Genomic DNA, 26,696 nt, shown 5'->3' with positions numbered 1-26,696 from the left:
GGTCAATGTGTCCATGTTGTTAAAGTCAAGAGCAGGTTGAAAAGCATCCAATCCATCCAGGACAAACAGAACTTTGAACTGTTCAAAGTTAGAGATCCCAAAGTCTTTAGTTTCCTTGAAGAAATGATTAAGAAGTCCCAACAGGCTGACTTTTTCCTCTCTCCTCAAATTAAGCTCAGAGAAGTTAATTGGAAATATAACTTCGTCATCAACTTTGGCTGTGCCCCTTACTTTATCTGTGAGCCGCGTTAAAAGTGACCCCTGTTCATTCTTAGCCCACTCTTTTATGAATTTCTGCACACAGACAGATTTACCAATACCAGCCTTTCCGACAGTCAGGACAGTTCTGATTGGTTGTCCTTTTGTATCTTTGAAGATATCAGATACTGATTTAACTTTAGTCCCTGATTTTGGCAGAGCTTGTCCTTTTTTCTCTTCATGGTTGGCCTCACTACTTCTGTCTTCTCTCAGGACGTGTTCTGTCCGTTTCTGGTGAGAATGATTTTTGTCTTCATCTTGAATGGCTTCTCTAAATCTTCTTTTGAGGGTTGATATCATCTCCTTCATTCTGTCTGAAAAAACAAAACAGTTCAGCAAGTTAGTTATGATGAGTGAAGCATGAATCATTCATCTTTAGGTATCATTTAAGTGACAGTTTTGAACACTGCCAGGAAAAGACTCTTATAGTTCAACACAGCAAATTATTCAAAAACTGAATTTTAAAGACACCAATGTTAAAAAAAAATCACTTTACTTGACAGTCTGAGCTACATGCTTTATATTTTAGTTGTACTTTTTATTACTTATTTAGTTTGACATGGTCAAAATAAAGCCACTTTAGCAAACAGAATTTTGTTAAAGGCAACTGAACATGAATAAATTATTGTTTTATTTCACTGTTGCAACTATCTCCGATTGGTCCGGCATAACTCTGAAAAACTATATGATTTAGAAAACACAAGACATACTGCTCAACATTTATTTCTTAATGACATAAATTGTAATGTTGCAACAGACATTACAGGCACCTGTGAGGTCTGTTCTCTCTTGTCACTTGGATCACATTTCTTTCTCCCTGAATGTGTTTAATTAGCAGATCTTTATCTGCACACTCCACTAAGTCACACCACTGTTTCCCTGTAATATGTAATGGGGTCAAACACAACCTCATCTAGAAATGAGCCAAGCCACGGATCCTCAGCGTGGAATATCAACAAGCAAGGAAGTAGCTGGCCCACTTGATCTGGCATCCTCTTTAATGGCTTCCAGGAGCCAAAATAACTTTTTAGTCTCCCTGCTATCTGGTAAATTGAAAGATTTACCATCTAAAATGTTTTTCAACCATTCTTAAAACTACAGGATTGAATGTTATCAAGAAGAAGTGATAGAACGTGAATATTTTAGTGATTTTACTGTCCTTCTGAATCGAAGCAAGAACATCAAAATATCTTACCCCCAGGTTCTCCTTCACTGACGTTGAAAGGTTCATCCTGGGACTGGTCACTTTTCCTGGAAACATCGTTGGATGGAATAATGAGTGGTCTTTCATGCCCACGAAGGCTTTGACAAAGATTGCAAAAGGCATTTGAAGACAAACTAATGTTTTTAAAAACATAGAGTTGAGCCTTAAAGTGAAACAAACATTATTTCAATCAGTCTGTCAAAGACTTGATTTTTTTTTTTTTATCTTTCTGTGTCAAAGCAAGAGCTCTACCAAACTTCTTACCCCAAATCTCCTTTGCTGAAGTTAGGATCAACATCACTGGACTGATCACTTTTCATGGAGACTGTGCTGGGTGAAGGAGAGTCTGTACTAGGGATTCCTCTCTTCTGGTCTTCAGTTGGTATGTGTTTGACATCTTTGTCTAAAGAAATGATGAAGACAACAAAAATAAATCAGAATACAGTCACTGAAATTAATTTATTATTATATATATATTAATTAATTTTAAACTAAGAAATACGATTTAAATTATAAATTAAACAAAAATACAGTGTTATATGTTGTATTCTCAGAATAAACCTAGGAGGAAACTGGTACAAGAACATAGACATTTAATTGTGAACTTAATATTTTATGTTTAATTTTTAGTCCATTTGTAAAAGTCTATTGATTGCAAATCTATTCATGCAGTTTTCTTTGACAGCCTTCATCTGCACACATATACTCACATCTTATTTCTGTCCTCCTGTTGACTAATTTATCAGGCAACTGCTCGGCAGCTGGAGGTCGGGAGGTTATCCAGCAAGTAAAGAGTAACCAGTGTTTAAATGAAACTACAAATATTTTTGTTGAAACAAATTGGTGTCAAGTTATTTTAATGTCGTAAGAGTTAAAGTTTGATTTAATTTTATCTGACAGTAAAAACTGCAAAAGCTGCATAAATGACTAACATAAAGAAAGACACACAATGCAGATCACCAATACAGGTATTAGTTACTACGGTCATAGTGTCATACCTCGACATTCTGTTACCCTCTGAATATATTCAGGAGGAATCTTGTCAGCTCCTGAAGGTTGAGAGATGATCCAGAGGAGAGCTGAGGGGAGCAACTTCCCCTTGATGAGGTTTGTTAGCAGCACATCCATCGAGGCTGCCTCCTTCAAATCAGTCAGGTCCTTGTTATTTGCAAAGTCCAGAGGAAGCTCACATTTTTCCAAACCATCAAGGACAAATAGGACTTTACACTCCTTGTAATTGCAAAATCCTTTTTCTTCTTTGGGATTGAGCGAGTGACGAAGCAGGTCTTTCATGTTTTCAACTTTGTCTCTACTCAAATTCAGCTCGCTGAAATCAAGTGGCACAATAAAGTCTATGTGTTTGTGTGATGTTCCTTGTGCCCAGTCCACCATGAACCTCCTTGTTTGATATGTTTTACCAACACCAGGAACTCCCTTCATTAGCACTGTTCTGGCCCTCTTGTTCTCTGGATCAGGAAATAATGCATCCAAAGAAAGCACTTTATTTTCCTTGTTTGTTGCTGCATGAATCTCATAGAGTTCTGAGTCAGTTTCAAGTTCTCTCAGTTTGCTTTCATGCTGACTGATGATCCTCTTCTTCAGGTCTGCAGTGAGTTTGTGTGTGATATCTTTGTCTAAATAAATGAAGACAAGAAAAAGAAATCAGAATAAAGTCACTGAAATGAATTTTAAACTAACAAATTTAAATTAAATATGAATTAAACACAAAAATACAGTGTTAAATGTTACATTCTCAGATCAAACCTCAGAGGAAACTGGCACAAGAACATTGACATTTAATTATGAACTTAATATTTTGTGTTTAATTTAAGTCCATTTGTAAAAGTCTACTGATCGCAAAGCTATTGATGCAGCTTTCTTTGACAGCCTTCATCTGCGCACATATACTTACATCTTATTACTGTCCTCCTGTTGACTAATTTATCAGGCAACTGCTCGGCAGCTGGAGGTCGGGAGGTTATCCAGAGCCGGGCAGAAGGAAACAGATTTCCTCTGATGAGGTTTGTCAGTAACACATCCACTGAAGCTGACTCCTGGACATCGGTCAGTGTGTCCATGTTGTTAAAGTCAAGAGCAGGTTGAAAAGCGTCCAATCCATCCAGGACAAACAGAACTTTGAACTGTTCGTAGTTAGAGATTACTGATTCATTCATGTCTTGAAATAAACGAAGAAGAAGTCCCACAAAAGAGAACTTTTTCCCTCTTAGTGAATTAAGCTCAGAGAAGTAAAGTGGAAAAATAACTTCATCTTCTTTGCCAAATACGCTACCTTTTATCCAGTTATACCACCCCTGGTCATTCTCAGCCCACTCTTTTACGAATTTCTGCACACAGACAGATTTACCAATACCAGCCTCTCCGGTAGTCAGCACATTTCTGATTGGTTGTTCTTTTGTATCTTTGAAGATATCAGATACTGAATGAACTTGAGTCACTGATTTTGCCTCAGCTCGTCCTTTTTTCTCTTCATGGTTGGCCTCACTACTTCTGTCTTCTCTCAGGACGTGTTCTGTGATTTTCTGGTGAGAATGATTCATGTCTTCATCTTGAATGTTTTCTTCAAACCTTTTTCTGAGTGCTGATATCAGCTTCTGCCGTCGCTCCAACGTCTCTGAATAAAACAAAATTCAGCACATTATTGATGAAGGATAGGCACAAAACTATGTCTCAACATTCTTTATCATAAAGACATTTTTTCTAAATAAAAAATTAAAATTAACTGCAATTAACAAGTTAAAGGCAAGTAAAAAGTAACTAGTGTTTAAATAAAACTACAAATATTTTTGTTGAAACAAATTGGTGTCAATTTATTTTAATGTCGTAAGAGTTAAAGTTTGATTGAATTTTATTTGAAAGTAAAAACTGCAAAAGCTGCATAAATGACTAACATAAAGAAAGACACACAATGCAGATCAACAATACAGGTATTAGTTACTACTGTCATAGTGTCATACCTCGACATTCTGTCACTCTCTGAATATATTCAGGAGGAATCTTGTCAGCTCCTGAAGGTTGAGAGATGATCCAGAGGAGAGCTGAGGGGAGCAACTTCCCCGTGATGAGGTTTGTTAGCAGCACATCCATCGAGGCTGCCTCCTTCAAATCAGTCAGGTCCTTGTTATTTTCAAAGTCCAGAGGAAGCTCACATTTTTCCAAACCATCAAGGACAAATAGGACTTTACACTCCTTGTAATTGCAAAATCCTTTTTCTTCATTGGGATTGAGCGAGTGACGAAGCAGGTCTTTCATGTTTTCAACTTTGTCTCTACTCAAATTCAGCTCGCTGAAATCAAGTGGCACAATAAAGTCTATGTGTTTGTGTGATGTTCCTTGTGCCCAGTCCACCATGAACCTCCTTGCTTGATATGTTTTACCAACACCAGGAACTCCCTTCATTAGCACTGTTCTGGCCCTCTTGTTCTTTGGATCAGGAAATAATGCATCCAAAGAAAGCACATTATTTTCCTTGTTTGTTGCTGCATGAATCTCATAGAGTTCTGAGTCAGTTTTAAGTCCTCTCAGTTTGCTTTCATGCTGACTGAGGATCCTCGTCTTCAGGTCTGCAGTGAGTTTGTGCGTGATATCTTTGTCTAAAGAAATGAAGACAAGAAAAAGATATCAGAAAAAAATCACTGAAATTAATTTTAAACTAACAAATTTAAATTAAATATGAATAAAACAAAAAAATACAGTATTAAGTGTTACATTCTCAGATCAAACCTCAGAGGGAAGTGGCACAAGAACATTGACATTTAATTATGAACTTAATATTTTGTGTTTAATTTAAGTCCATTTGTAAAAGTCTACTGATGGCAAAGCTATTGATGCAGCTTTCTTTGACAGCCTTCATCTGCGCACATATACTTACATCTTATTACTGTCCTCCTGTTGACTAATTTATCAGGCAACTGCTCGGCAGCTGGAGGTCGGGAGGTTATCCAGAGACGGGCAGAAGGAAACAGATTTCCTCTGATGAGGTTTGTCACTAACACATCCACTGAAGCTGACTCCTGGACATCGGTCAATGTGTCCATGTTGTCAAAGTCAAGAGCAGGTTGAAAAGCATCCAATCCATCCAGGACAAACAGAACTTTGAACTGTTCAAAGTTAGAGATTACTGATTCATTCATGTCTTGGAAGAAATGATGAAGAAGTCCCACTAAAGAGAACTTTATCCCTCTTAGTGAATTAAGCTCAGAGAAGTAAAGTGGAAAAATAACTTCATCTTCTTTAGTTTTGCCAAAAAGGGTCCTCTGGTCATTCTCAGCCCACTCTTTTATGAATTTCTGCACACAGACAGATTTACCAATACCAGCCTTTCCGGTAGTCAGCACATTTCTGATTGCTTGTCCTTTTGTATCTTTGAAGATATCAGATACTGAATGAACTTGAGTCACTGATTTTGCCTCAGCTCCTCCTTTTTTCTCTTCATGGTTGGCCTCACTACTTCTGTCTTCTCTCAGGACGTGTTCTGTGGTTTTCTGGTGAGAATGATTCATGTCTTCATCTTGAATGTTTTCTTCAAACCTTTTTCTGAGTGCTGATATCAGCTTCTGCCGTCGCTCCAACGTCTCTGAATAAATAAAACAAAATTCTGCACATTATTGATGAAGGATAGATGCTATATTATGTCTCAACTTTCTTTATCATAAAGACATTTTTTTTAAATAGCAAACTAAAATTAACTGCAATTAACAAGTTAAAGGCAAGTAAAAAGTAACTAGTGTTTTAATAAAACTACAAATATTTTTGTTGAAACAAATTGGTGTCAAGTTAATTTAATGTCGTAAGAGTTAAAGTTTGATTGAATTTTATTTGAAAGTAAAAACTGCAAAAGCTGCATAAATGACTAACATAAAGAAAGACACACAATGCAGATCAACAATACAGGTATTAGTTACTACGGTCATAGTGTCATACCTCGACATTCTGTCACTCTCTGAATATATTCAGGAGGAATCTTGTCAGCTCCTGAAGGTTGAGAGATGATCCAGAGGAGAGCTGAGGGGAGCAACTTCCCCGTGATGAGGTTTGTTAGCAGCACATCCATCGAGGCTGCCTCCTTCAAATCAGTCAGCTCCTTGTTATTTGCAAAGTCCAGAGGAAGCTCACATTTTTCCAAACCATCAAGGACAAATAGGACTTTACACTCCTTGTAATTGCAAAATCCTTTTTCTTCTTTGGGATTGAGCGAGTGACGAAGCAGGTCTTTCATGTTTTCAACTTTGTCTCTACTCAAATTCAGCTCGCTGAAATCAAGTGGCACAATAAAGTCTATGTGTTTGTGTGATGTTCCTTGTGCCCAGTCCACCATGAACCTCCTTGCTTGATATGTTTTACCAACACCAGGAACTCCCTTCATTAGCACTGTTCTGGCCCTCTTGTTCTTTGGATCAGGAAATAATGCATCCAAAGAAAGCACATTATTTTCCTTGTTTGTTGCTGCATGAATCTCATAGAGTTCTGAGTCAGTTTTAAGTCCTCTCAGTTTGCTTTCATGCTGACTGAGGATCCTCGTCTTCAGGTCTGCAGTGAGTTTGTGTGTGATATCTTTGTCTAAAGAAATGAAGACAAGAAAAAGAAATCAGAAAAAAATCACTGAAATTAATTTTAAACAAATTTAAATTAAATATGAATAAAACAAAAAAATACAGTATTAAGTGTTACATTCTCAGATCAAACCTCAGAGCGAAGTGGCACAAGAACATTGACATTTAATTATGAACTTAATATTTTGTGTTTAATTTAAGTCCATTTGTAAAAGTCTACTGATCGCAAAGCTATTGATGCAGCTTTCTTTGACAGCCTTCATCTGCACACATATACTTACATCTTATTTCTGTCCTCCTGTTGACTAATTTATCAGGCAACTGCTCGGCAGCTGGAGGTCGGGAGGTTATCCAGAGCTGAGCAGAAGGAAACAGATTTCCTCTGATGAGGTTTGTCAGTAACACATCCACTGAAGCTGACTCCTGGACATCGGTCAATGTGTCCGTGTTTTTAAAGTCAAGAGCAGGTTGAAAAGCATCCAATCCATCCAGGACAAACAGAACTTTGAACTGTTCAAAGTTAGAGATTACTGATTCATTCATGTCTTGAAATAAATGAAGAAGAAGTCCCACAAAAGAGAACTTTTTCCCTCTTAGTGAATTAAGCTCAGAGAAGTAAAGTGGAAAAATAACTTCATCTTCTTTGCCAAATACGCTACCTTTTATCCAGTTATACCACCCCTGGTCATTCTCAGCCCACTCTTTTATGAATTTCTGCACACAGACAGATTTACCAATACCAGCCTCTCCGGTAGTCAGCACATTTCTGATTGGTTGTTCTTTTGTATCTTTGAAGATATCAGATACTGAATGAACTTGAGTCGCTGATTTTGCCTCAGCTCGTCCTTTTTTCTTTGTATCATTGGCATCACTACTTCTGTCATGTCTTATGATGTGTTCTGTGATTTTCTGGTTAGAATGATTTTTGTCTTCATCTTGAATGGCTTCTCTAAATCTTCTTTTGAGGGTTGATATCATCTCCTTCATTCTGTCTGAAAAAACAAAACAGTTCAGCAAGTTAGTTATGATGAGTGAAGCATGAATCGTTCATCTTTAGGTGACAGTTTTTTCCTGGCTGTGTTCAAAACTGTCTCTGAAATGTTATAATTCAACACAGCAAGTAATTCAAAAACTGAATTTTAAAGACACCAATATTAAAAAAAAACACTTTACTTGACAGTCTGAGCTACATGCTTTATATTTTAGTTGTACTTTTCATTACTTATTTAGTTTGACATGGTCAAAATAAAGCCACTTTAGCGAACAGAATTTTGTTAAAGGCAACTGAACATGAATAAATTATTGTTATTATTTCACTGTTGCAACTATCTCCGATTGGTCCGGCATAACTCTGAAAAACTAAATGATTTAGAAAACACAAGACATACTGCTCAACATTTATGTCTTAATGACATAAATTGTAATGTTGCAACAGACATTACAGGCACCTGTGAGGTCTGTTCTCTCTTGTCACTTGGATCACATTTCTTTCTCCCTGAATGTGTTTAATTAGCAGATCTTTATCTGCACACTCCACTAAGTCACACCACTGTATCCCTGTAATATGTAATGGGGTCAAACACAACCTCATCTAGAAATGAGCCAAGCCACGGATCCTCAGCGTGGAATATCAACCAGCGAAGAAGTAGCTGGCCCACTTGATCTGGTATCCTCTTTAATGGCTTCCAGGACCCAGAATCACTTGTTAGTCTCCCTGCTATCTGGTAAATTGAAAGATTTACCATCTAAAATGCTTTTCAACCATCCTATGAAGGCCAATCTGTATCACCAAATTTTGAAATTTAAAGCGTTCAAATTTCAAGCACTGATTTTTTCTGCATTGAAATGATATATCTGAATTTTATAAAATAAAAATAAAAAATTCAAGCTACAAAAAATTCAAACAATAAAAATTCACTTGCTCAAATTCGCTGGGCAAATTCAGATCCCAAAAAATATGAGTTAAAAAATTCAGATGTAACATTCGGGACACCAAGGAAGAGCAATCGATTCAGTCTGAAATTGAACCAACATCCAGCCAATCTAGTTAGGCTCTGTTGGTCACGCGTGGCATGGCTTTTGAGTCCAGGAAATAAACGAGTCGAAAACTTTGCTGCTTTATTTCATTAATAATCGGTATCTTCAGACATTGTAAGAAACGATGTTTGCTGGGACTTTCATTTTTGTGTTGACAACATTACATGACAATAGTAAACCCTGCACTCGCCATACCAATGATCGCTACAAACGTGTCATCTCTCTTATGCTCTCTTAATGTTATTCCATGGAAACATTGAGTCAATAGAGGCTAGAGCTTGCACAGAAAAGTGGACTTATCGATGCGTTGACGCCACTACCACAAGTCGACGTCTATTGGGTGACGTCGACGAGTCGTTGAGCTCATGATTTCACACAGCGTTATTTTTTTACCCACCCATTTCTGCCAAATAAAGTGCACACGCACACTACAGCCAATAGAATAAGCAGAACACACACTACTGCGCCTTAGACCAACAACAAGCTGGTCCAAAGTCTAAAGTCTATGGCGCAGTCTGTCTCTGCTTGTCACTCACATGGGGAAGCACAGCAGCGCTTTGACTCATAAGGAAAAAACAGTGTGTTTGCAGATTCTGTGAAAAGGCGTTGTTTAAGGGACAGACTGCAGGCTTTTGTTTCCCCCTTCTCCTTAAATTATAATACTGCTTTCTAGTTGTTACCGATCTGCTGAGAAGCACAGGAAGACGTGGACAAGCTCACCGCTGCCCCCACACACACCTTCCTCACCTCAGGAGGGCCAAAAACGGCAGAGACCGACACCAAGCTCTCCATCATGCGCGCTCATTCTGACGCACGCTCTATCTAATGTGCACGAAACAGACACACTCACACACACGGAACTATGAGGTAAATATATAACCATACTCAAACATAACTCCCTGTGGCACCGACAATCATGCCCACAGATATTAAAACACTGTCTAGTGCCAATTACACACGCAGGAGGCGAGAGTAGCCGATTGCAGTCGGAGGAGGAGTCATAAAGTCGGACACTTCTTTGTTGACAAGTTTGCTGCTCGCCTCGTCACCATCTATAATACCAACACCTCACTGTAAATTGAAGTGAAAAAAGTCTTCCTTTGTTGTTGTTGTTGTTGTTGTTGTTGTTATCATTATTGTTATTACTATCATTATTATTTTAATTGATTTAATATTAAGTTCTCATTCTACTTTATTCAGGGCTTTTGATAGTTATTTCGATATAAACGTCATTGCATTTATGTTTATTAAGAGACCGTTCAGGAGGAATGAGTAAAGCATTACATTGTGAATGACAGTACTTTGATGAACCTGTTTGGTGTCTGTCTGACACTTCATGAAGTTTAATGAATAATGATGAATAAGACAGAAGTCTCATCACTTCCTTGTGTTGTCAAGGCTTTTTTCAGCCAATAGGCGCTTCATTCAAACCAGAGCAAGTCGTTTCCCATCATGCATGGAGTTGTGCAGTCGATGGAGAGCAACTTCGGCGCCTGGCCCTGCAAACTGCGGCCGCCTCGCTATCGCGGGACTTCAAAGCCTTGCGCAGTCGGATTTTCAGAGCAAGTCGGACAACAATCTAACCATCATGCACTATGCTTGGCAAGGCGGCGATCGATTCTGCGCAGGCCTCGCTCATCTCAAACAAGCCTATAGCAACACGCCTGCCTGCAAGCGCACCGGGCTCTTAAAGGGAATGACAGCTGACATTTTGATTGGTTTGACTCATGTTATGCCAAAAACACGCCTATGAACAATCCAGGGACTTAAACCAACCTCTTTGCGGCTTGCGCCTCGGTTTGCTCCCAGATTGTGCGCCGTGTAACTACGTCAGACGCGCCCTAAATCGCTTAGCACCATGCGCTTTAGACTGTGTGCCTTCTGCCGTCTAAATAGGGCCCTCTGTGTTTTTTGCACGCGCGTGTATGTGATGATGTCATCAACGACGCGTCAACCTTATGTCAACTTTATTGATAGAAAAGTCAACCAGGGCGCACAAAGTATTGATAAAGTGAATTCAAGTCAAGCCTCTGGATATTCATTTACACAGCAAGTTCTCTGCTCTTACCAGGTTATTACAGTCTGTATAAAAGTGTAAACACTTGAAACTCTGATAGCACAAATAAAAAAATCACAATATGAACAATGTTACAGTTGAACAGGTATGGACACAGTCAATTTCATTAGACATCTTTAAACTAATTTGCAGGTTGAAGTTCCCCGCAACTGTGGAGCAAGATAAAACTTCAAAAAGATTCATGACTGTTACTTCTGGAGGCATCATAAAAACAAGCTGAGATCGCTTTTGCAATCACAGCCGCACACAGTTGTTATATTGAAATTTACTGAGGTGTAATTATTGACGCATGTTCCGATTTGACTGTCCCCTCTATTGACTCGATGTTTCTTTGGAATAACATTTTTAGAAAGCATATGCAGAGATTATGGAGCAGTTATGGCGAGTGCAGGGTTTACTATTGTCATGTAATGTTGTCAACACAAAAATGAATGTCCCAGCAAACATCGTTTCTTACAATGTCTGAAAAGACACCGATTATTAATAAAATAAAGCAGCAAAGTTTTCGACTTGATTGGCTGGATGTTGGTTCGATTTGAGACTGAATCGATTGTTCTTCCTTGGTGTCCCGTATGTTGCATCTGAATTTTTTTAACTGATATTTTTGGGATCTGAATTTCGCCTACCGAATTTGAGCAAGTGAATTTTTATTGTTTGAATTTTTGATTTTGAATTTTTGAACATTGAAAAATAAAAGTGAAAATTGGTTATTGAAAATTAAAAGAGCTGAATTCAGAGGCAAACAATTCAGATACATAATTTCAATGCAGAAAAATTCAGTGCTTGAAAATTTCAAAATCTGGTGAGACAGATTTGCTTCCATACCACCCTTAAAACTACAAGATTGAATGTTATAAAGCACAAGTGGTAGAAACTGACTATTTTAGTGAGTTTACTGTCCTTCTGAATCAAAATATCTTACCCCCAGGTTCTCCTTCACTGACGTTGAGAGGTTTATCCTGGGACTGGTCACTCTTCCTGGAAACATCGTAGGATGGAAAAATGAGAGGTCTTTCATGCCCATGAAGACTTTGACAAAGATTGTAAAAGGCATTTAAAGACTAGCGCTTTAAAAAAAATATAGAGTTGAGCCTCAAAGTGAAACTTACATTATTTCAATCAGTATCATCAGTCACCACTTTTTTTTTTATCTTTCTGTATCAAAACAAGAGCTTCACCAAACGTCTTACCCCAGTTCTCCTCTGCTGAAGTTGGGAGGATCATCCTTGGACCGGTCACTTTTCATGGAAATGTTGCTGGGTGAAGGAGAGTCTGTTCTTTCTGGCACAAGTGACCTGTAATACAGAATGGTTTTAGTAATTTTAGTGCCTTTTAATCTTTCTGTATCAAAACAAGAGCTTCACCAAACGTCTTACCCCAGTTCTCCTCTGCTGAAGTTGGGAGGATCATCCTTGGACCGGTCACTTTTCATGGAAATGTTGCTGGGTGAAGGAGAGTCTGGTCTTTCTGGCACAAGTGACCTGTAATACAGAATGGTTTTAGTAATTTTAGTGCCTTTTAATCTTTCTGTATCAAAACAAGAGCTTCACCAAACGTCTTACCCCAGTTCTCCTCTGCTGAAGTTGGGAGGATCATCCTTGGACCGGTCACTTTTCATGGAAATGTTGCTGGGTGAAGGAGAGTCTGGTCTTTCTGGCACAAGTGACCTGTAATACAGAATGGTTTTAGTAATTTTAGTGCCTTTTAATCTTTCTGTATCAAAACAAGAGCTTCACCAAACGTCTTACCCCAGTTCTCCTCTGCTGAAGTTGGGAGGATCATCCTTGGACCGGTCACTTTTCATGGAAATGTTGCTGGGTGAAGGAGAGTCTGGTCTTTCTGGCACAAGTGACCTGTAATACAGAATGGTTTTAGTAATTTTAGTGCCTTTTAATCTTTCTGTATCAAAACAAGAGCTTCACCAAACGTCTTACCCCAGTTCTCCTCTGCTGAAGTTGGGAGGATCATCCTTGGACCGATCACTTTTCATGGAAAAGTTGCTGGGTGAAGGAGAGTCTGGTCTTTCTGGCACAAGTGACCTGTAATACAGAATGGTTTTAGTAATTTTAGTGCCTTTTAATCTTTCTGTATCAAAACAAGAGCTTCACCAAACGTCTTACCCCAGTTCTCCTCTGCTGAAGTTGGGAGGATCATCCTTGGACCGATCACTTTTCATGGAAAAGTTGCTGGGTGAAGGAGAGTCTGGTCTTTCTGGCACAAGTGACCTGTAATACAGAATGGTTTTAGTAATTTTAGTGCCTTTTAATCTTTCTGTATCAAAACAAGAGCTTCACCAAACATCTTACCCCAGTTCATCCTTGGACCGATCACTTTTCATGGAAAAGCTGCTGGGTGAAGGAGAGTCTGGTGTTTCTTTCATAAGTGGCCTACTGTATAATAATAATAATAATAATAATAATAATAATAACTTTATTTATATTACCTTTAAAAACAAGAGTTTACAAAGTGCTTTGTCAGCCAAGCAAACAAAGTAAAGCAGAGAACAAGCAGATCATAAAACCAGCAAATCACAAAACAAGCAACGCACAAAACCCAATACCCAATAGGCAGCAGGAGAACCCACACAACCAAGACCAAGAGGACGAAGCAGGAAGAAGTAGAAAGAGTAAATAAAATGAAATAATATAACTAAAAGAGATAAAGAAAGGAAATAATGCAAAAAGAAATAAAATCTGTAAAGCAATAGGAGAGATAGAAACCAGTGTAGCAGATGATCCGATGATGAAGAATTAAAATCATTAACTCCTTAACAAAAACGGAATCTTTTTCTTCCTGTTCACATGACCTCTGGGTCAATAATGACAAGTGAAGCCAGCTAATTTATGGCTCTTGTAGGAGGACGACTTTCCTTGATTTCTGGCTAACATCAAAAGACTCACTCGAGCAACAAGATGGAGAACTTTATGATTAAAATGTACATTTACTAATATGTTATATGTAATAACCAACTGAAGTTACTGGACTGATGCTTAATGTTGATTGTTGATTCTAAATGTACAGAGAGGATGAGTGGCTATCTGCCCACTCTCCCTCTCATCCCCCCTTTGCCTACAGATACTACAGTTCTGGGACTCTCTGAATTTCAGTTGTTCAAGAAACAGACAATTCCTAAACCTATAGGCCGAAACCTTAATTAATACGTATTCTATTACCTCAATTATTTTACATTATCATGTTAGACTTATATTTCTGTAACATGTTTCCTAAAGTCTCTGATAGGAATGCATATGTGCACCTCCTCATGGGCTTTGCACTCAAAGTCATAAAGATAACAAAAGTCATGCTTCCCAGGGATATCCCAGGTCAGCAGACACCTCAGGAAATGACCTTTCAGAAGATAAAGGGGTTAAACAGCAACAACCCTTCTACCTCTTATACCATGGACCCCCTAACAAGGGATTAAATAAAACTTAATTAATTACTTATTAAATAAACACTTTCTTATGGACTGAACAACGCTCAGACAAAACAAAGTGAATCAACAAGAACTGGTTGATAAGGACACTAACTGACAATGGTTGCCTTTTCTGTGTTTTGTATATTGTGTGAATTTATCTGCCTGCAATATTTCTCTGAGCACCTCTGCACGCCACAGGGCACAGACACATTCCTGTGGAAGAGGGAGCATTGATAAGACTATTAAAGTTATTTCACTCACTTGGTCTACAAAAGGGTATACAGATGCACATATATGAAATGTATGTGTACAGATATGCATATTTGTCTTAACAACTAAGGTCATCATCTATGTGGTTGTTGAAATCGTTTAATACTTTTATTTCAATTGATGAAGTTTTATTCGGTGAGTGATATTAAGTATTTGGTCTTATTTCAAAGGAGAGAGAGCAAAACTTTCAAATATGGTAGAATTAAAAAGGTGAAGCGAATTAATATTAAGTTTGTTAAAGAAGTTTAACTGAAAGAATCAACAGATGGTTTATGATGGGGAGTGGTCAGCAGCTCCCGCCAATGCAAAACACTGCTATCACAAAGGATAATACCCAAGGAGAAGGGATAAGACTGGCCTTCTGCTGAAACCCCAGGACTGATGTACTGATGTGATTCTCCCTCTCTCTGGCCTAATGGCCGAAGGCCGGAGAGAGGGGGGGTAAAGCCTGCCGTCTGGCAGCCCCACGCCCGCTGCAGAGTTCTACCCACACCGAGCATGTTGGAAGGGACATCCAACCAACCCGTGAAGAAAACTTCTGATTTCGGAAACAATTAGAACTTTGAGTCCTGTCAGCCTGGATCCCTTATTGCTGCTTGTGCTCTTCGCCTCTGGTTCTCACCTTGATGCTGCCCTGTGGAATGCTGGGTCAGGAAACGTCGCCTGCTGCGACTCCTGAATCCTGAATCCTAAGTTGCACTGAACTTGCCTGAGAGCCAAATCTTGCGACTATTGAGTAAAAGCTTTTGAATGAAGATGACGTTAGAGACAAAGACTTTGAACGGAAGAGACTTTAAATATGGCAAAGCTGCCATTATGACCCCCCTCAGCCAAAGGACATGAAGAGATGCTCCAGCTGCTGCTGAGAGAGATGGAGAGACACAGACTCAAAGCCTGCAGTCTGCAACGTGGGGCCCAAAATGCTGAGGCCGCCAGGAAGAACTTCTGTTGCTGCCACTCTGCCCATCGTCAGGTGAACAATACTATTTCAAGTGTTAAGAGTTGATGTCAGACAACTGATGCTAAATTACCAATTGAGAAATTAATCAAGAGATTTAATAAGCATTAGACCTAAACTAGGATCCTTAATCAAAATTACAGTTAAACCTAATATTCAATTGCTTCACAGTCTTCCATGATGCTCCTCAAACTCTCCACTGCAGAATGGTGTTTTATACATTCAGTCAATTGATAAACCTCCAAAGATACGGTCACTGATTTGACTTGACTTAATGTCAATCCTATTTAGAGATTGTTCATTGTGCAACCTATTCATTGTGCTCACTCATTTATTCCTCATTCATTCATGTATTTTCTATTCAGTAGTTTAGTCATGTAGTCAGTAGTTTAATAAATATCTCATTTATAAAGAACTTGATTCTGTGATTTGTGTGTGTATGAAATGGTAAAGTCACTGTACACCATGGCCAAGAACCTCGTAGCAACCCTGAGATCACAAGCCTAAATTGATTAATAACTAATTATAAGTTTTCCCTGTTTTGTCAAAATTGGGTGGCGTCCAACATTGAACTTAAGGTACACCTAAATTCTGTTATTTAGTAATGAACTAATCGTTTCTAGGAGCCGAAGATGAGTGCCCTCACTCTCCGTCAGCTTTTACACCAATGTCTGTAATAATGATGCAAAATCTTGAGTTATGGATTATTGTTACATGATTTGATATTTCTTAGTTGTTAATTATTAGTCCTTCGAGCCGCTACACAAATAAAAGTCAATAAAAACAATAAAAGAGCTAAAGCAATACAAGCACCCACCTAAGGATCTAAGGCTGCAGGCTGGCTCATATGGTGTCAATAACTCTGTGATATAGCTTGGAGCCAGACCCATACATGCTTTAAAAATGATCAGTAAAATCTTAAAATCAATTCTAGAAGTCACTGGAAGCAAATGTAGAGAAGCCAGGACGGGGGTGATGTGATGTCGTCTGTTAAAACCGGTAAGAAGCCTAGCTACTGCATTCTGGACTATTTGGAGGCGAGAGAGGGCTTTCGGGCTAATTCCGGAGAGGAGGGAGTTACAAGGCCGCTATCGATATGGAGGGTGGAGTTATGTGGATTGATTAGTACTATTTCTGTTTTGGAGTTATTTAATTGGAGAAAGTTCTCAGCCATCCAACAGCCTATGTCACTGAGACAATCTTTAACAGCAGCTAGGCTACTAGGGTCCCCAGGTCTCAGTGGAAGGTATATCTGTGTGTAGTCTGCATAGCAATGAAAGGAGACAATGTGGCGCTGCATTATTTGGCCAAGTGGCAGCATGTAAATTGAAAATAAAATCAGACCTAAAACTGAACCTTGCGGTACACCACAGGTAATTGTAGTGGTAGAAGACGAGTATTTACCTGCAAGGGTTCGTTCTAAAAGGTAAGAATAAAACCAACTAAGTGCAGTGTCCCTGATACCAACCCAATTTTTAAGACGATCAATTAAAATGGCATGATCCAAGGTGTCAAAAGCGGCACTTAAGTCTAAAAGGATTAAAATTGTGCCCTCCCCCCTGTCTGCTGCTAAAAGTAGGTCATTGGTTACCTTGAGGAAGGCTGTTTCTGTACCGTGTTGAGCTCTAAAACCAGATTGAAATTTCTCAAAGAGATTGTTAAAAGACATAAAAGATGAAAGTTGTGTTGAAACCACTTTTTCTAAAACTTTTGATAAAAATGGCAATTTAGAAACTGGCCTAAAATTGCTCAAATCAGAGGGGTTAGACCACAGCATGTTTAAAAACAGATGGGAATGTGCCTTCCGTCCATGGAGCTGTTGATAATCGATAACATACTGGGTCAAACAGTGTTAAAACCCTCTTTGAGAAACTTGGTTGGAAATAAATCAAGACTGCATGTAGTTGATTTCATGTGTGATAAGATTTCAGATAAAAAGGACAAGGATATAGGCTCAAAACTGCTTAAATAAATACATAATAATAATAAATAAAAATGTCCCTCCTGGTGTGTAAAATACGCTCTGGCTGGGTGATTTTTTGTCTTATGTCCTTGACTTTGCCAGTAAAAGAAATTAAAAACCTCTCGCACAACTTATCAGTAAGATGACAGTCAACAGTCTCTTTTTAGTTCATGTGTTGACTCTGTAAGTCATGGCTGGGGTGCTCTGTTACATTTTTTGTCTCAGTAAGGAGCAACAGAGTCCAGGACGATCTGACAGGTGTGATTAAAAAAGGAGCTCAGCTCCTCTGTGTTAAAATTTGGGTAAAAGGCAGTTGAAGAGGCTGAAATAAAAAGCTCTGAAAACTTGCTAGAAGACATTGAGTTAAAAACACGACGGCGGACAGGTGCATTGTCAGTAAAAGGTGGCTGGGATAAAAACCATTCTAAACAAAACAGCCTTATGATCAGACACACAGATATCTGTCATGTCTCGTCGGTTATGTTAAGTTTTATGTTTTTAGTCATGTCTTCCATGTTTGCCATGTCCGCTTTTATTTTGTAGTAACTGTCCTCTCTCGTTTCAGAAACTATACTTCCTGCCCTGGTGTTTCCTCGTCAGTGTGATTGTCTGCTCCACCCCTGATTGTGTCCACCTGTTCCCCATTTCCTCATATATTGTAAGTCTGTCTACCTGTGTCCTGTGTCAGATCGTCTTGTCTCTAGTCTCGTACTGATCCCTCTCGTCCAAGTAAGCTTCATTCGTCTTAGTGTGGTCTGTGCTCTTGTCTTTAGTTTCCAGCTTAGCTGTGATTTTTTGTTTGTACTTTGGTCAAGCCTCTTTTCCAGCATTGCTGTGATTTTTTGTTTTTCCAAACCTAATCTTAGTTTTCCTGCTTAGCAGCGATTTTATGTTGTACTTTGTGTTTCTTTGGAATTTTTGTGGACTTCTTTGTTAAAATAAACCGTTTTGTTTTTCTGAATTTTGAGTCGAGCTCTTGGGTCCTTTTTTGTGTCCTATCAATATCCTTTGTCTCAAAGTTGTCAGGGCTGAGACCACTGTATAACACTAAATCTAAAATATGGAATGAAGTTAAATGATTCCAGAGGGTCCATAAAATCACCAACAAAAGTTTGACCAGGGCAACAGACATGTATGTTAACATCACCTAAAATAAGGATTCTGTCAGATTTAGAAACGAGATGGGATAAAAACTCTGAAAACTCTTGGATAAAAACATTGTTTGGTCTGGGTGGTCTGTAGATGATTAAAATTAGCACAGGATCCTTTAAATGAACCATAAAACCAAGATGCTCAAATGATGTAAAACTGTTATGTAAAATAGGTGTGCATTTAAAAGTTTTTCTGTAGATGACGGCAACCCCCCCTCCCCTGCCTGACAGTCGGGGTTGGTGGATGTGAGTAAAATCAGGGGGGGTTGCTTCCATAGGAGCACTACAGTCTCCTGGGGTCAGCCAAGTCTCTGTCATTATAAAAAAAGTCCAATTTATTACCCGTTATTAGATTTATTGTTTAGGGATCTGATATTTAAAAGACTAAAATTTGCTGGGTTGCAGTTAAAAACAGGGGGTGGCAGAGGTTGCAGGCAGACTTGGATTAAATTGGAGTGATTACAGGGCTGGGAGCGTGCAAACGAAAATAACAGATTGATTTCAGTGATTTTGCTCTTACTGGAACTGTCTGTACCAAGAAAGAAAATTAACAAACACATTCCCCCTCCCATTTACTGCAGCTGAAAGGAGATTTCACAAAAACTTATACGGTTAAGCAATAAGCCCTGCTTTCCTTTGAGCTTTATGTCTCTTCATGTCACTCTACATATTTTTTTTGTCTTTGGCAATGTTTTGGATATGCATTCAATTTCTCAATGATTACAAAAGCTGGAATCTGTCTACCATTGTGCACAGAGGTTTATTGCAATGTTTGAGTCCTTACTTGCCATTGCTCCTTGTATACAAGCGTTGGATGGCCAGCCTTGTCCAGCCGTGGGCTATACCATTGGCTTTTTCCTATCTATAAGGCTACTCTTACCTCTTTCATCTTACCAATGAATGTACATCGTTTGTAAATGTATCTGAAGTATCTCTGCTCGTAGGTATACTTTACTATTTGTCCCTTAAAGTAATAATCTCGATAAGATTTTCATGTTAATAAATGTCACTATCTATCACCAAAAGAGGTAACACAATGGTGATTGAGCCTATAGCCTACTGATGAAAGCCTTTGAATTTGCAGTATATAGTATTATGGACTGGGTGTGTGTGGCAACATTCGTGGAAAAAATCACAAGCGGCCCCCAGTTAGTGACACGTTTTCCATCACCCAGCAGTGGTTGGTCTGTCAGAGAGGGTAGGCAGAGCTAAGCGGATGCATTTCTGGTTTCTGTAAATGTTGCGAGTAAACAGTAATCTACTACGGCTGAACAAAGAAAAGATCGATGACTACAGATACAACTTCAAAAACAAGTGAAAATCCAAAGAAAAAGGAACAAATTTAAAGGTCAGATGAAGGCAAACAGTCTAAAAAGGAAAGCGACCGTCAGTAAGGAAAATCAAGAGTGAGAGCCAGCCATAGATGTTAAAATGGGAAGTTTCCTCCTGCAATTAGCGTATATCTCCATTAGGTGGCGCCCAAGAGAACGAAACTGAAATCTTCCAGATTTTCATTTGCTTGCTTTGCTTTTCGAAATGCCATATGCCGAAATGTAGTATGTAGTATGCAGTATGCAAACAAAGGCAAAATGTGCAGTATGCCAAAAATACCCGGATGTCGTACTGATTCTGAAAAAATCTCCAGTATGCATCGGACAAGTCTATCTTGCCTACTGTATCCTACAATGCAAAGCGCTGAAACGTCACAACAACAGTTAAAATAACGGACAGCAGCAGCATTCCAGCTGAAGGGGGCACTATAGCTAAAGAAGCAGCGGTTTGCTTTTGTCCAAAACCGGAAGCTGGCGGCTGGCGTAGCACACTGCATAATGAATTTAAAAAGCTCCTCCATACTACATACTACCGCCGAACGCAGTATGCAGTATGTAGTATATAGTATATAGTATGCAGTATGTAATATATAGTATCCAATTTCAAACACAACAGAAGTCCGTATTGAACTGGGGAAAGAGGCATTTAAATACGCTGCTCCTTCTTCTTAGGATCAGCTGCAACACTATTTGAATCTGTGTTGGAGCTGGTTTCTCCAAACACATTAAATGTGCTTCTTAATGACATGGGGCCCTATCCTACACAAGGCACGTAGCTCCATGGCGCGCAGCTCAAGTGTCATCAGTATTTCCAGATGCAGTTGTGATTTTCACGCCCAGTGCCCAGTTTTTAGCAACTGATCTTGCACCCACATTAGCGCTCATGGGCGTGCTGGTCTTAAAATTAGCTGTGGTCAGGCAAAAGGTGGTGCATTGCTATCTTGACGACGCAAAAAGCGACTGCGCCATAGACCAACAAAAAATCTAGTATGAAGTCCAAAGTCTATGGTGGAATATGTTCCTGCTAATTAAAGGGCGCATCATGGGCATACATCGGCGAGTTCACCACAGGTGAGTCTGCTTGTTACACACTGGGATGCACAGCAGCGCTTTGACTCATAAGAAAAAGCAGTGTATTTGCAGATACAGTGAAATAACATTGTTTATGGGACAGAGGACTGTGAGACTGCAAGCTTTTGTTTGTCCTTTAATCATGATACTGCTTTCAGTTTGCTGCCGATCTGGTGATGCTGGAAGATGTGGACAAGTTCACCACTGCCTCCACACGCGCCTGCTTCACCTCAGGGAGATGCTTGCTAGAGCCACGCACAGGCCAAAAACTCAAGCCCGAGACCAGCACCAAACTCTCCATCTCTCTAATACACGCAGAAATACACACATGAAACTAAACAGCACCGACAATTGTGCCCACATATATTAATACACTGTCCAGTGTCCATTACGCACACACTGGAGAATACAGCATTGTGATCCAGCAGCAACAATCAATAAATAAACATGTACAGCCAACCTTTTTTAACAATAAGCACACAGGACTTTAATAAACATAAGATCCTGTCCGATCTGAGGGCGTGTCTGAAGATTTAAATAATTAATGAAGTTTTGCTGCTGTGCCTCGTGCGTAAATGTACACAGCATCTCTCTTCATGTTTCTGCTGGGCAGTGGGATCGCTTCAGTGGTTTTAACATCAGTCCATGCACTGACATATATCATACAGTGACCTGTGTGTGATCTGCGTGTACAGGGGCAAAGGAAGTTCAATATGCTGCCCCGAGCAGAGAATGAGAGCTGACACTGATTGGTTTTCATGTTATTGCTCAAAACACACCGATGAATAATCAAGGGACTTAAGCCAACCTCTTTGTGCCTTGCACCTCACTTTGCACCAAGATTGTGCGCCGCGTAACTAGCAAAAGTAGGTCGGACACGCCCTAATAACTTAACGCCATGCGCTTTAGACCGTGCACCGTGTAAATAGGGCCCCGAATGAACTTACAGTATTTCCCTCACGATGTCAAAGACTTTCACTGTAGTTTATATGTTCTTAGTCTTTGAATGTCTTTCTAAAAGAGCAAGAACATTATACAAATATAAATATCATGACTGAAGTTAACAGTGCAAGCTTTAAAAGAGATGTAAAAAACATTCATATTGTAAAACTTACACATCAAAAATCCAATATTACGAAAATATCTCACCCAGGGTCTCATTTAATGCAGTTAAGAAATCACCATTTTAACAATTCAGAGGAAAATCCGTCAATTTCCATTAATTTTCTGCCACCACAAATGTCACAGTAAAAAGTTTAACATATCTTTAGGGCACGGAGGTCAGACACATTTCTAGTGCAACTTTAAAAAATCATCTTCCACTTACTTGTCTGTTGATGAAGCTTTGGCCTGTTCCTCAGACATCTTGATTTACAGGCAGTCTGACCTGTTTTCTGCTCTCCAGTGAGGCTGAATGCGACAGTTGTATCCCATTCCTGTGTAACAGAATGGCATTATTTCAAGGTCCTTGACTTTCTCACCTCCTTGCTTGTCCCATTCTCTGTGTTTTATAGAAACGCTTGCCTTTGACACAAAGATTGTACATCACCTTCTCTACAGCATGTTGTAGGCTTTAAGGCAGTCTCTCTGTACACTGACTCATTTTAACCTCCTCATATCCAGTCATTAACACATACCTCAATTTAAACGCACTTCAAGTTTTACTTGACACAGACACTGAATGGAAAAAACTTCTCCTTTAAAACAGTTCCCCAGAGACAGTAGAAAGTCCATTTCGAGTAGTCCTGGAAATTGTTCTTTTTTCAGTTGCTCTGACTATCCCTATCTGAAACATTTGATCGAAGTCTAGGAGGAACTCTGAGTTATTGTGGAGGGAAGAGGACAGTAGTTAATGATTCATAAATACAATATCTGGACCTTGGCACTAATGTGAAGCTTACACGTCAAATATGATGCTTGTATAAATCAAAGTAGACTAACAGAGCTGGTAAGATATCTGACTACAAAAATCTCCATTTGCAAAACTGTTCATGTGCAGCAATAAGAGGCTACTATGCTACACCATAAATGTATAAATGTATATATTTTTTTAGACATAATAACTGTGAAAGCTCTCTCATACTTAGTCGATGCACTGTTAATTCAAAATGGGAAGATCATATAGACATATGAATAAACCATGTATTTAGTCTGAAAATGTAACACACTTGTACACAGACCCATGCAGTATTTTAGGATGAAAGCTTTTGTCTGTACCTCTTCATCAATATCCAATGACTGCCCCCTTTTTGTTGAAGTGCCTCTGGGCTGAAGCACACATACTAACACATGTAAACTTTGAAGGGAGGGAGAGTTTCAGCAAAGCAATAGTTTCACTTTTTAGCTAACTGTAAAGTTAAAGTGTTTGTGTTTTGTGTCTTGCTCTTTGAGCGTTACCTTTGTGAGGGCCAGTTTGAGTTTTACTGCCCAGTCAGAATATAAAGTAGTTAGTGATTGACAGTCCGGTGATACAATAATGCAATCTATTTGTACTATTCACTTGTGTCTCATTACTGACTGCAAACATTGTGTCCCCTCTTTAACAATTAAAAAGATGTCTTTTGGATTACCTGGTATTCACAGTTGATATTTACTTGGTTTTGGTTTAAGATTAGTTAAGATTTGGTTTAAGTTAAGAGTAAGGGTTGGGTTTGGGCGTACTGTTGTGATAGTTGATTGGGGGCTAGGCAATGCTAACAACAAGGGTCCTCACAAGTAGAGAAGTTAAATGTTTGTCCTAGATTACTCCAAAGGTTAGAATACACCTTCATCCTTACTAACCCCAAAATGAAGGTCCATCCATTACAGAACACACACACAGTAGCAATAGTGTGTGTGTGTGTGTGTGTGTGTGTGTGTGTGTGTGCGTGTGTGTGTGTGTGTGTGTGTGTGTGTGTGTGTGTGTGTGTGCGTGTGTGCGTGTGTGTGTGTGTATGTTTCAAAATAAAAGCATACTGCAAGGAAGGCGAATAATTGAGAACACTCCCCATTTAAATGTAGGAATTTACAACGTCTTCAATCTCACTCTGTCAGGCTTCGCCACTGGTGAGCTCACACACACACATCGCAAACATGCAGAATGACAGACACACATGACCCTGCAGACCTGTGCTGTGTTTTTTCTGAAAAAGTGTGTGTAGGAAAGGCATAGAATTAGTCTGTGTGTGCGTGTGCGTGTGTGATTTCAGCTCTTTGAAACTATGCATACATGGTCAGCACCTGCTCACTGCTCCCCTCCATGTCTTTTATTACCCATGCGGCTTATTGAGCCATCATTAACCATCAACCCTGACACACGCCTTCCCGCTTCTTTCTCCTCATCTCTTTATAACATCTAACGTCTCTCTGACTTCTGCCAAGCACCCATAAAACAATTCTGCTTTGCTCTCCCATAAAGCTGACTCGTGAAAGACACACCAAAAGAAGTCTCGTCAAAATCTACGCAGCGCAAGGATATATTGTTTTTCCTGTCTTATTTTGAGGTCCAGCTCCAAAACCACACATCCCATAATGTAATTTGTTTGTCAAATATGTGCCTGGTGAACACCCACATTGTTAAAGAAATTCTACTGTCCAGCATGTACAACCCCAGAAAACGTTACATCAGAACAGAAATGAGATGTCAGATTGAACCACAGACAAATTTGTGATCAAAATGTTACGTACATACATACAAATACATAGACTTTCAATCTTACCAGATACATGCAGAAGATAAAATTCTTCAATAGTTCTGTCTAATGCAGGCCTCACTCTTGTACATGTGCTGCTCTATCATGGGATGCTGACAGCTTAACTTTTAGTTTCACTTTTAATCGGCAGCCCCCCTCCCCCTCCTCTTAAAGCTACAAGTCTAGTTTATTTGATTTGAGTATGTTTGACAAGGAGCCGTGCAAATTAAGGAATAAAATACACATGGTAAACACGAGAGCTACGATCACCAGTGTTTCCACATCAATGATCAAGAGCCAAATCCATCCTGAAACTAGGGTGGTTTATTTAGTGCCTCTGACTGCGTCACAATTTATGAGTTCTTTCCACAGAGGGTGGTTGTGCTTTGCTGAGCCACTTCCTCTTCCTGTTAGTGACTCTGAATGTGGTTTCATACATAGTGTCACTGTCACATGTGTTGTAGCAATATGTTCAAAGTAAAAACAATGTTATACAGTTGGCAAAGTTCATCTCTCTCTCTCTCTCTCTCTCTCACCACAAGTTGACAGTGCTCTTTCCTCTGGAGCACAAGGTTAGCACTCCTTCAAGTTCTAAGAGAAATCGTGACTTAGAGTGGCACAGGTTTCTGAAATACTAAATAGTGAGGCGTAACAGAGAATGGAGAGAGTGGAGTGAGAACAGAGTGAGGGAGGAGCAGAGAAAGAGATGACAGAAGGGTCAAGCCAGAGAGGAAAGATTTATTTAAATCACGATCACGTTTGTTACTTCTGTAATTATTCTGAAGCATTATTTCAAAGTGAAGTGTTTGTGTGTGATTGTGATTTTACAATTTTCAGGTGTTGATTTCCAAAGGGATGTATTGGGGAAGTCTTCAACCTAGTTCCAATTTAACCCAGAACACAAAGTGGATGAAATGCAGTCACGATATATTAATGAATTATTATTATTTTTGTGGTGACGGTTTAGCTCAGCGGTTAAATTGGCAGTCATAGGCTATGGTGCTCGATGCGGCGGCCCTGGGTTGAACTCCCGCCCTTGGCACTTTGCCGTGTGTCTTCCCCCCTCTTCTTCCCCTGTTTCCGACACTATCCACTGTCCTCTCTCAATAAAGGCATGAAAGACCAAAAAATTTTTATTTTTGTCATTTTATTCTAACAGTCACGTCTGTCTTCTGCTCCTGGGCAGGTGTTCAAGCAAATGTGTGACATAAAAACAAGGACGTCCTTTATGTTGAGAATCTGCCAAACCAGACTGCAGGCAGCCTGACCATCAGAGTACATCTTTAGGAATTCTGCAGATTAGCAAATCTTTTTATCATCTGCAGCATTTAAAATAACCTGTTATTAGTTTACAACCTTTCCTTGTGAAAGTATAGTTTTAGGCTGTCTGCTGAGCAAACTTACTGAACAGTTTCACAGCCGAGATGCTGACAGCTCTAAGCTCGTCAGGGATTTGAACCCTGTTGTGCTTTGAAATATGGTGTGTGAAATTTTACTGCTCATGCCTTAACTCTGAAGTGAGAGGGGGTTTTAAAGGATTGAGAATGATTTAATGACCAGGAATTTGGAGGGGAAAGATTTGTTTCTCTTGTGATTGAACTGTACAATCCAGATAAACACACTGATGTTTAGATTTCTAGAAATCAAACAGAAAAAAATCCACAAATTTAGTGTTGGTTTCTGTTTTGCATTAGTTTTCAATTATTGGAGTTGAAGC

At 39.2% G+C, this 26,696-nt stretch overlaps 1 protein-coding gene across 1 annotated transcript; it reads right to left on the bottom strand.

Annotated features, from left to right (window-relative positions):
* Positions 1 to 6,415: 6,415 nt before the first annotated feature.
* On the bottom strand, positions 6,416 to 25,091 carry LOC138589185 (uncharacterized). The gene is made up of 11 exons (XM_069659376.1): positions 25,007 to 25,091; positions 22,636 to 22,744; positions 13,267 to 13,371; positions 13,081 to 13,185; positions 12,895 to 12,999; positions 12,709 to 12,813; positions 12,523 to 12,627; positions 12,337 to 12,441; positions 12,069 to 12,124; positions 7,606 to 8,024; positions 6,416 to 6,454 (listed from the first exon to the last, which is right to left on the bottom strand). The coding sequence occupies exons 2-11, from the start codon at positions 22,671 to 22,673 to the stop codon at positions 6,416 to 6,418; spliced, it is 1,182 nt and encodes a 393-aa protein (XP_069515477.1). The 5' UTR covers positions 22,674 to 22,744; positions 25,007 to 25,091.
* Positions 25,092 to 26,696: the final 1,605 nt, after the last annotated feature.

The sequence above is a fragment of the Semicossyphus pulcher genome, unplaced genomic scaffold (assembly GCF_022749685.1).
Source record: "Semicossyphus pulcher isolate SPU_LCO1_2020_fin unplaced genomic scaffold, fSemPul1.0.p SCAF_13, whole genome shotgun sequence".
Lineage (NCBI taxonomy): Eukaryota > Metazoa > Chordata > Actinopteri > Labriformes > Labridae > Semicossyphus > Semicossyphus pulcher.
This window is presented reverse-complemented; position numbering and strand designations above follow the sequence as displayed.